Raw genomic sequence first — 12,370 nt, 5'->3', positions numbered from 1 at the left:
AACACCCAACTTTATCTTTGAACTGAAACTGCCTAGCAACCTTTTCTTCCAATAGGGTTTCAGACAAGCAAATGTCTATTCTGCTCTTGAATTTTGAAGCGAGTTGAATATGTAAGCAGCAGTTTTAAAATGTTTTCAAAATATACAAATCAGACTAAATGCAATTGTAAATTTTGTTAACAATGTTCTGCTCAGCTACTCCTAATTCAGCTCAAACATGCAAAACTCGTAACATCAGCAGTTTATCCTCAAAAAAATTCTTGATGAAGATCTCCCAGCTTTTGAGGTACTAGAAATGTCTGAAAGATCACATTCTAGCACTAGACCCACTAAAATGGAAAGCTAGCGTGAACATCAGTAGTTTAATGTCTGAGCTCTTAATGTCCTCCTTTCCTCCCACCCAGACAAATATACAAAATGTTGGCTAAGTCTCACTCCTCAAGTCACAGCCCCTACTATCTATAAAATTTACTACTAACAAACAGTAAATTTGCATTACTAACTACAGAAAAATTATGAGAAAAAGTAATGAATGAAAAAATGCCTGCTGCATGCTTAGAACAAAATTCTTTGCAAAATATTAGTCGTGCAGGAATTGAGCCCTTTTCCCTACAATATCACACCCATGTAGAACGTTTCTTCTAAAAGTGTTAACAGTAGCTATGGTATCAAATTTTGGCTGAAGTGATAACATTGAAACAAACTTAGTGGCTTCAGAAACATTTTACAGAATGAAGACATTAGATTTTACTACTTTTGCCTAACATATATACCATATTCTGATATAAAACATTCACCTAACCCAAAAGCTTGGAAGTTTAATCAGATCGTGCATGGGATGATGTTCCTCAACTTTCACAGCATACTTTCTTTTGAGCCATTCCCAAAACAAAGCTCAGAAAGCCCTAGACTGCTTGTTGAGCTAGATTGGGGTTTCTCCTGAGACCATTAAAAGATTAAAATAAATAAAATATCTGCTGTTAAAATCTGAATTGCTCACAAAGCTATTTAAAACCAACCCAAGCTCTGCTACACAAGTCAGCTGAATTCAGGTTTTTATATGTTTTTAGCCTTTTTAATGTTGCTTTTTAAAGAAAGAGTTAACAGCATTATTAAGTGTGGAATGTTAAGTGTTTATGCAGTACGCTCCCTTAAATGGGGGACACATCCTCAGTTGCTGCAAAGTGGTACTTAACACAACCCTGTTTGCTTAAGTAGAAGGTAAAACCAACAAACAAGTTGTGTATTTTTTTTCCTTAAGTGACTGATAACTGAACTTATTTCAGAGCATGATAATTAATCAGTCCAGAAACACCACACAAAGTCGACGTGCACCAACCTACAAGAAAGAGAGTTCAGTCACTGCTTTTGGAAGATTCAAGTCTTTGCTCATACAAACAGTTGCACTTCCTATAGCAGATGTTCCCAAAGCATGATACGCATTAGGAGCCACTGCTCCTGATCTGGGTGTGAGAATGAAGACCAAATAAAAAGGAGAAAAAAATGGAATCATAAGTAGTTGCAACCACTATGCAATAAATGCTCATTCCCTTAAAGCCTAAAGGCATGTGTGTACACCTTGCTGAAAATACCCCCAGTCAGGCTCCCAGATTCAGAGAATGTAAAAGGAAGGCAAAATGAGATTTATATGGGAGCTGAACAGCAGTTTGCGATTTTTGAGAGCAAGAAGAGGGTAGAAGATTACAGGACCTTGCGAGTACAGGATCTGGAATAAACTATTATGCCTTTGTCAGGGAGGGTCAAATGTGGGTGGGAATTTCTAAACTTCTAAAGCTTCTGTGGTAGTTCTCAACTTCTAATAGAGTTAAGAATAAAACAAGCCTCAAGAATGATGGCAGATGACATATGTATAATGCAGCAGAACAGCAATCACTGTGCAGTGCCCATATGGTTAGCCAGTTGCACCTAGTCACCTGATAAAATTTTGGTTTGGATTTTTTTAAAACACACATAAGAAATAAAACTTCACATTTGCTTTTATCTTGTACTTAAAAACAGAAAAGTAAATCTCAGGAAATGTACAATGGTTCAAATTTGTAATCTCTCACTTGGGCTTTGAAGCTTAACAACCACATACCAAACTGTATACTGCTTGTGGTTTCAAGACTTAGAGGCAATGAACTCTTGTCCCTTAACTATCACAGAGATGACAGTCACCTGCTGAATCAACAAAACCATATCCTGACATACATACATTTCTTCGGATCTATTTCCCATTCAGTTGCTTCTCTTGGTACCTCTGCTTCTTCAGAAAAAAAAAAGGTCATCAAGAGGTGCATGCTGGTTAATTGTAACTTATCATCAGACCTATTAATGTGATACTGCTTTAGCCATAAACAGGAGGAAAAAGGGCTTCCTAATTGTTTTTAGGTGAGGCATGAAAAATCAAAGAAAGTGAAGTAATTTAATTCCTTGTGGAATAAGATCTATGGGAAGTTGAACCTAGATTAACAGTTTCCTATTTAAGAGACTTTGGTTTCCTAAAATCAGTTTTCTCTTCCTATAAATTTTTTTCAGTATGTTAGAACAAAGCAAAACCTAATCAAATACTACATATTGTTTAAACTGCCATTTGTCAGGCTTTTGGTTGGTAGAAAAGACAAGTAAATAACAACAAGAAAATAGCTAATACCATAGATTTTTCTAAAATAAATCTAATTAAAAATAAAATTTAAAATTAAATTAAACTAATTCTGAAATGGCCAAACTATTTGCTTAAGAAAAGAATCACACTGAAATAACTGCTACTTTTTATCATCAGTATTAATTTTTATTATAGAACCTAGGAACCAAAAGTGGCTTTTAAATTCCCTTTACAGTTCCCAGTTATTTTCTTATCCATCTGTTTCATTTGGGAACTCACCTCAAACAAACTTGGACCTGGTACTCAAACATTAACTCAAATGATTTTTATTTTTCTTTTTTTTTTCTACTGAAACAATGCCTTGACTTTATCTTCATTGAACTGATGGCTCAACAGCAACTTCATAGGATTTTTGCCTGGGGAAATTCTTTACCATCTTAACTAAAAAAAAAAAAAAAAAGGAAACCAACAATTCTATTCCATACATGAAAGAGGACAGTTTATTCTACTAGTAAAAGATAATCTTGATTTTTACAACTACTGCATGAAAAGGGTATAGAAGTGGGTTTGGAATGTTTCTTTACAAGACCATTCAATTCCAGATCTTTATATAAAAAATATTAATGAATAAGCACTTTCTAACAGAAATATCTCCTATTTAAATTGAGGAAAAGGTACATTTCACCAAAAGAGATGAAGTTGTATTTCTACACCAGTTCTTCATAACTCCTCAGCAATTTAGCAGAAGGCTTTCTGAAATGACTGAATTATAGCAAGGGAATAAAGTGGGCTTTTGGAGGATTGCTTCCTTTCCAGACCAAGACTGTCTTTTCTCTATTTGGGATATGGGAGTTACTCTCAGCTTATTTCACTGCCAGAGCCCATCGGCTTATCTTGTTAAAAGCCACATGCACATCCTCAGTCTGAAAGATGATTCCTTCCTTGTCCTTTGCAGAAACTTCTAGTAATCCCCTGAACTTCACAGGTGGTTGTCATTGAGATAGACAGTGAGACCTCGGTTGTACTACACAGGGGGAAGTGGAATGGATCACTTGGGACAGAACTGGAGAGATTCATCTTAACTCACCAGCTTGGCGATACAAAAACAACATTGAAGACCCCGTAAAAGTCAAGGGAAACAATATTAACTGCTCTACTGCTGTCCACAAAACCAGGTGCTGTTCAAAAAAGGCAGTCTTTTTGTCAGGTGTGATTTGTCTCTAGCCTATAGGTGAGACAAGTACTATCACAGGATAAAAGCTGAGGAAGAATTTCTTCACTTAACTAAGGCAGTAGCTTTTTCACAGCAGTACAGCCATGTTAGAAGAAGAACTGAGGGATTCAGTGTAGCTGATGCTCCTAATGCCAAAGGCAATTAATTGCAAGGGTTCCTGCACAGGGCTTACAGTCAGCTAATATAGATAAGACAAACAGAGGGAAGGAGGACACTTCAGAAACACATAGACTTAAAATATTCCTAAAAGCTCTAAGCCATGGGACACAAACCCTTCCTGCAGGAGATCATTAAGCCTTGATGTTTACCTTCAAATGATGATGGGGCACATGAAGAGGGGGATGATTTTTTTTTCCTTTCTACATCACTAAGTAGAGCACATTGGCATTTATGCCACCTGATGACATGCTGACCAAGAATTCATACTGGCACTGCTGTCCTTCTGAAGGATCAGCTACAAGCCATGCAATTAGGTTCTGATCATCAGACCTATTAATAGACTTCACCTGTCTGCACAGTTTCCATTAACTAGGTCAAGAAAGCATATTAACAAAAGCCTTCAGTATAAATATGCTGAATGAGATCAGATGCATTTCAACATCTTTTAATGTGATCAAATCAACAGCCTGGTCTCTGGTAAGATATTACACATAACACCATATAAAGCATGACAGTATCAAAGAAAAATTCAGAGCAGCTGTGACGACAAGCAAGAAAGACTGTTTTGTTCTAGGCATGTCTCTTATCATTGTGTGGTAAAAGTAAACCAAACAACAAATGGTATAACCAAGGAGGAAACTGGGGGCTAACCTTATTTTTTCCTCCAAATAAGTAAAATACAGCATATTCAAAACTGTGGCATAAAGAAAAGAATCAATAAAGGAAAGACATCGTCCTTCAGTTTGTAGCTCAGATGAACACACCAAGAGGAAAAGGGGAATTCACTCACGAAGCTAGTGCCTTCTGGTCATCCACAGGAACTGCACTGTTGAAGATTTGACAACAGAGTCAGACTCTTTGACCAGTCAGGCAGTGGACTTACTCCAGTAATCCCTACTTTATGCAATTAGTTAGAATTTGTCTTGAGGGGCCAAGGATGTATATATTTCAGCTTATTAGATGTTATACAATGCCATGCATCAAGTGTGCAGTACTGTGAAATTCAAAAGGCACATGGGTTGAATTTCAAGAGGCAATTATTCAGTGGAAAAAAATGAGCATCTCTTGGTTCAATTAAAAACAGAGTTTAGCATGCATCACTAAGGGCAACTAATTCCTATTTGTAGGTCCCCTTTAATGTTCACAGCTGGCAGGCAGCAAACCTACATTTTCTTAAGGCAGCTTCAGACAACTATTCATTCTAGTTCTTACAGTTTACTCCATCTGATTTTCTAGAAGAGCCATGTTTAAGTTTTATCATTAACAGAACACCTTGTTAAACATACTGATTGGACACAGCACTGATGAGCCGGAGCTCCCAAGAGACTCTTCCCAGGAAATACTTATAAATATATTACCTGAAACTTTGAAGAGCACATTTGAAATTCTTTTTTTTAAACCTCTTTAAAAAGAGGTAACTAATAAGTTAAACAATTACAATGACCAAGATCTGGTAAATGGAATTAGCTTCCAGTTATCTAGCTGGATCTCCAAGACAATTCACAAAGCAACCATTCTTTAAGTAAGTACTTTATGAATGTATGTACGCAGCAGAAACTCTTCTAACAGAGGTGAAGTTTTTGTTTACTCAGGAAAAACAAACAGTGTTACAACTGGCTAGAACTGTAAACATCTACAGAGCTCAATCACACATGTCTTATTTCCTGTTTGACTTTATCTGTATTCCGATAAGGCAAAACTAGGGCATTTCTCCCACTGGCAAGCACACAGAGGAGGGAAACTGCTGAGTCACAAACAGCACAGACAGCAGCAAAAACTATTCCAGTATTAGTAAATTATTTGGACACATTTTTAATGTGTATTTATACTGAAACCTTAAACAACCAGGACATATTTCTAAGGTCATAGTCAAGCAAACCATACTTCCACAAATTCAGAGGGATGAATCACAAAGACCATGGGAGACAGATGTTGAGAGCCCAGTGCAACCTAGTTATAATTCTCCATTCAAACTGTCATTAGAGGAGGGAGCAACAGTTGTGGTGATTTGTATAACAAAAACAAAAAGCTCCAAATTGCATTATCTTCAGGTGCTACAGTACAGGAATAATCTTAGCAAAGATTACAAGACTTGGAAAACACAAGGCCAGAAGCAGTGGTACTTCCTGAGGCTAGGCTTTTTATCTTGCTGCCTGTTCTAGGTTTGAATATCATACAACTGTCAGTCTCCAGAACACTGATGTTAGAACAGGATAAACTATATTTTAGGCTCTGATCTTGCAAACAAGAGTCAGGAATCCAGAGCAAAGCCCAGAACAATATAAAATAATCTCCCTATTAACAAGGCCTACAGAGAAAAAACAAATGCTCTGCATATTGGGACAGGGTTTTAAAGAAATTTTACAACTGCTTTGTGGAACATAAGAGGCTCCTACACTGACTTTTCATATGCCTTTGATTAAATAATACACATAGGGCAAAGTAGAAGAGATAACCTTTCATTTATCTTCCTTGCAAAGGGAGTTCTAATAATGATTAACATCAACCACTGAAATACCAGAATGCAACAGGAAAAGAAAATCCAAAGAACACATTAACTGTTAGCATTTATACCTGGTTTCTCCTTTTATGCTACAAATACAAAAACATTTTAAGTTCTTATTTTGTTATATAAAGAGAATTTTCAATTTTAGATGTTCGACTTGGGTTATATTAAATTGCATCAATCCATAGGGGTATAGAGCTGCATCAGATGCTTAGTGACACAGCACTCCTAAAAATAAAAGCTAAGATGATAAGATTGTGAAAACGTACACATTTTGAGATTTAGAGTGATGTCACAGCTACATGGCTCTAATCATCATTTTTGAAGACCAGAATTTAGGACTTCAAAGCTTAAATCCCTACTTATCGTCTGTTACGTAAAATACAGGCTGAAATAGTCTGCAGCAGACAGTCCCAAATGGTCAGTGTGAATCTCAGGGGATTGGGGGCAAGGGAGGAGGTTTGGAGAAAGGGAAAAACAAAACAAAACAACCCCACAGGAAACAGAGACAAGCAGTGAAAGAACAAGCACAGATTAGGAAATAACTTGAATGGTATAGTAATGTGATACTGAAATAACTACACAATTCCAAGGTATGCATTTTTTATTAATTTTGGATTTGGGCTGGGGGGGGAAGATAGTACAAAAGGAAACAGAGTTGGTTTGTTTGGGACAGGGTTTTTTTCCCCCCAACTATTTTCTTTCCTTCAACTCTCAGACAAGATTCAAACAATTTCATTTAAAACTGTAAAAATGAATTAATGCACATGGTATAAAATACTAGATACAGAAAAGGTAATTAGAGAACAACCAAACCATGGGGTATATTCTACCTTGGGTGTAGAAAAACAGCTCAAGACAGTCATGAATCAAGTAACACTAGCCAGGCCCACCAGAAGCTGCTGGCAACAGCAAATTCCTATGCAGCATCCACATAAACACTCAAAAGCAGTGAGTGAAGCCTAATTCCACTGCTCTGCAGGGCTTTAGCTTTTCCTGGTGTGGAGGTCAAGTATCTATGTATGCAACAACAGGAGCAGGAAAAGGAGGTAACATGAAAGGGATGTCACACTTTCAAAAAATATATGAGGAAAACTGCATTAGACAGACACAGCAGGCAAAGATGGTAGCTGTCTAAAATAAAAGCAAGTCAGCACAGAGCTACTGGAGACACTGTATTATTCTGGTCTTACTGGGCTGTGTTTTAATGATTTTTGTATTTTCAGGTTTCTGTTCCATACTGCCACCTGACACTTGGCAGAAAGGCTATCTATACCTGCTAGACTGGAAATATGTTGCTGCCCTTCTCAGCGTGACAGAATAAATACACTGTCTCCCACTTTGCCTGTCTTTCCCACTTCTACATCTTAGCCATATTCCCCAGAACAGGAACCGCATGCAGTCTGTTCTCTCCAGCACACAGTATGATAAAACAGTGGACATGACAGGAAAACTACTTTATCAAAAAATATATTTTATGTGATGACAATGGCTGCACTGCAAATTTAAGCCATACGACACCAAGGAATGTGTGTTAATTATATTACAAAGTTAAAGAAAAAAGGCAATGCAAACTTAGTGGAAAAAAGAAATCTTAATTATTTTGTTATTGCTCTGCTTGCCAGAATCACTAGCATCCCACATAAGAAACCAATTCTAAACTAATTTTGAGCGGAAACTTTCTTCTATAAATGCAGAATACTGCCCAATAAGCAAGAGGGGGGGAAAAAAACCAACATACTTTAAACCACAGGAATTCTTAGTGAAATGGATGAAAGGACAATTAATAAGCAACATGTTGAATTTTGTTCCTAATGTATTGATACACACACATAGCACAGCTACTTCATTTTAGATTCTGCAAGCCTCTCCTTTATTCTCAGTACACCTTTAAAAAGAAATATTATGTCCCTAACATTAAAGCAGTCATACAAACTCTACTTTTAACCCTTTAATCTGTTTCACCAAAATCCCAAGAAGAACAATTATGAATGCTTTTCTTTACCACAGTAAAGTATTTAAGTGATCATCAATTCATATAAAGACCAAAGCTAGAGGCAAAAGGGCTTTTTCCTTTAGTATGCATGGGGAACACAGGCTATGCCTAAATGATTGTCCAGTTGTGCTCCAGATGCTGAGCTCACACTAACCTGCATCCACACAAAGAGCTGTTGTCCCACATTCTACTTCATATTTTTCACTGCTGAATACACACATGAATGGGCACTTAACAGCAAAATTAACTGGAAAAATACCAGGACAACACATAGTCTTTACTGATTGTCAGCAGACACCAGCCTGATTCATTCTAGTCTCTTAAAAATAAAAAGCTTGCCTTAAGCCACTTTCAGAAAGTATCTTACATGCACAAAATAAACACTCCAGCTGTGATTTAAGCTAACCTGCTTGACTTTGAGGACGGCTAATCCACTTCAGTACAGCAGGTTCAGAAGTGTACAGCTGAAAAGTGACACCACCCTAAAACACTTCTTAGCTTTGAATCACCACACAAGACTTTATAAAGAAACAGACTTGAGACTCACTATTTTAATCCACTACTACAGTTTCCTTCATTGGTCAAGGTCAAATCTTGACCAATATAAAAGCATGCCAGAGTGCCTGACAAGGGCATACAGAAAACCTGTTGACATCATACGGATTTGAGACTAACGTGATCACACGAAACTATAGTGCATGTGTAGGGTGACTTCGCAGCACAATAACTTTATTAACAAAAACCAATAAGCCAAAGCAACTGCTTAACAGAACACAATCACCAACACCAAGATATTTTGAGGTTGTGGAAGAGTAAAATGCATACACCTATTTCCTGAAATACCACCTGAAATATGGCAAGCATGCAGAGGTCTACCATATTTCAGTAGACAGTATAGAAAAACTCACCTGTCTCTAGCTCCAGAGAACATTCTGTACCACTCTACCATCTTAATAACTAGGGTCAAGTGAAGGTGCTCTTTGGTGGTGTTCTTATACATATATATATATATATATACACATATACACACACATGTATATACACACACATATATATACACATATGTATATACACATATATAGTATACATACACGCACACATATAAGATGGATATATATACACATATAAAATACATACATACACACATATACACACAAACTTAGCTTATAATTAACACCAAAAAAACCTTGTAGACATTTAAGTGAGGCACATTTATTCAAATTGATGTAACTTTTTGAGACGTCTTTCAAAAAACAGTTCTTATTCTCCCCCCAGACTTCCGCCTTCAGAAAACAGACATTCACTCTAGATTATTTAAACTTGGAAAAATGCAAGTGTTTTCTTTGAAAAAAATATCTATTGTTACAGCAAAAACTCGGGTTTCCTTTCAAGCAAGATCATATGATTACGCGTTTATATTTTACTTTCCGCAGGAATTTACACACCCCCCATTTACATCCTGTTATTCATTTAGCGTTTCCCTTTACTTCAGCATGCTGCATTAATGAAGTGGAGCATTGGCTCAGTCAAGGCACTCAAGGTGACAATCAGTGCTCCCTCTTGCATTTTTCAGATTTATTCTGCAGGGTCTTCCACATCTATCCAACTACACAAAGCACTCTTTCAAAAATGCCATTCTGAAAAGCACTGCATATACAGAGCATGAAAATCAAATCTAGGGCTTTTCAGGTTGTTTTTTTTTTGGTTTTTTTTTTCTGTTTTGTTTTTTTTGCTAATTCTTTTCTTCAAAGTACTAATTTTCCTTTCGGAAGGTGAATTTTACTGAAATATGAAATAGATTTCATGTTATTTAAGACAACTGAAATAGTATAAAGATCTCATTTTCACTCTTCTGACTGGCAGTCACAAATTGCTTACTTTTGTTTTTCTTCACTTAAGTCATCAATTTTAGTCTAAGTCAGAGACTGATACTAACAAAATTTGTAGTCCTACAACACAAAGGCCTGAAAAGAGTAGCAAAAATACCTTATCCACTAATAAAACCCATTAAGACAATTTCTACTGAAGGTATCAATTCTTTTTTCCCTGTAGAGAAGTCATGGCCTTAAACTTTATTCCAGGACCTTCAAGTGCAAATTTGGGGGAAGAGTAAGGAAGAATAAAAATCAAGCAGTTCCACTGCACAAGAAATTGAGATGAGAAATTAAGATTTGCCATTATCTCTCCATCCCAAATAAGACAAAGACTTGCAATCTTGGAATTATTTCAGAAAACATAAATAAAACAACCACAACAAAACACATTTCATTGAGACTAGAACTTCTTCAATTCACCAAGAGAACATAGACAAGCCAAATAATTTCTTTTACAGCAGTATACTTGAGATAACACGTTGCAAAGATTTTCATGAAACTGAGGTGCCAAGAGAACTCTCATTTGATGGGAGAAAATATTTGCACTTGAAAAAGCACCACTATAAATATTTGGCCGGCTCTAGACTTAGAGCTAAGACTTCATACTAAGAATTGTCCTGAACAAGTACAGATATCAAGACACTTTGATATATTCTTCAAGCAATAAAACAGAATATAAATTCATAAGTACTAATAAACGGAAGCCAGTTGACATTCTATATTCTATAAACATTCTATATTCCTGCAGAAAAAAAAAAAGTGGAACTATTTTAACAGGTTTTTTGAATCCTTTCATCTGTGTTTTGGAGGCTGAGACAATCTTAAACTGATGAGGACAGAGGTTATTTTAATGTCGAAGAACGCTTAAAAGCAACTTGAAACTTAGTATCAACTCCATTGTAATCAAGATTCTTTAGCTACACATGATCAATAAGATTTCCTCTTTAACATAATAACTGTAAAATCTCAGTGACTGGTAAAAGAAAAATTAATTAAATACAAGCTCCTTGCTTTAGTCCTGCCATGAATAGGATCGAACTATTGCTGCCTTTGAAGAAACTGGCCTGAAGCCAAACTGCATCTCACCCTACAGAGCAGCTCAGGTAGCAAAGCAGAGAGAGCAGGACAGGACTCCTTGGCCAGCTGGGAGGTGACCAAGGACACACACTTCTGACCCCATGACCACTCTGAGTGCTGCTGTATTACCTTTCCAGGACTGGGGTCAGTGCACACCTGCCCACATAAGTGAAGAACCTTAGCTGTCGTTTTAATGCCGCATGTCCTGCATTAATCAGGGCTTGGACATAGGAAAGATTTTGTCTCTATTCTTTACAAGTCACCTTTGCAATAAACTGTAAGAAGGGGCACTATCAATTACTTTATATCAAAGCAAAGTCATTTTTGATGCATCATTAAGCAAAATACAGCTGGATGGATGTCATATGACTTATTTTTGAAACAGTAATAGTTTTACTAAGGGAATTTTCAGAAGGGGGAAAGAGAAATCTCTTGGGTATCTTTGACAGTCTGATGAAAAGGATTGGAGGACTCATTAAGGGCAATATTACTTCCAAATGCAAAGTTTTGACTGACTGGTGACCTAACTGAAATGCAAGTAGTTACATTTGGTTTCAAGAAAGTGGAAAGCTTACTTTACAAAGTTACATTGTATATATTCACACTACCGGCGGTTCCATTACAATACAGATAAATTTAACAGTTTTAAGTACTTAAACAGCTGAAATCAACATACAGTATAAACTGAATTTTACGAGAAGCTCAAACCCAAATAAATTCCCAATGCTTACCGTCAAAAAAACTTTTAGCTCTCAGGTAACTGACACTAAGCCTAAGCACAGACAGCTTATCCAATTTGGCGATAACATCTTGAGGGAAAGGCAGCAGGCTCGCCAAGCGGTCCAGCTCCGCATTCAGGCGGTCCCTGTGCCTCTTGGATGGATTGGACTTGACTCCTTCAGCTGGGGACGGCTTTACA

General features: G+C 36.8%; 1 protein-coding gene across 1 annotated transcript in view; it reads right to left on the bottom strand.

Moving 5' to 3' along the window:
• Window positions 1-12,370, bottom strand: part of AHR (aryl hydrocarbon receptor) — a 59,822-nt gene that overhangs the window by 39,787 nt on the left and 7,665 nt on the right. The window contains exon 2 of the mRNA XM_062508169.1: window positions 12,183-12,370. Within this exon, the coding sequence (XP_062364153.1) occupies window positions 12,183-12,370 (188 nt within the window). The remainder of the gene's footprint in view (window positions 1-12,182) is intronic.

The sequence above is a fragment of the Cinclus cinclus genome, chromosome 1, assembly GCF_963662255.1.
Source record: "Cinclus cinclus chromosome 1, bCinCin1.1, whole genome shotgun sequence".
Lineage (NCBI taxonomy): Eukaryota > Metazoa > Chordata > Aves > Passeriformes > Cinclidae > Cinclus > Cinclus cinclus.
Note: the sequence above shows the minus strand (reverse complement) of the source record. Positions and strands in the feature narration are given on the sequence as shown.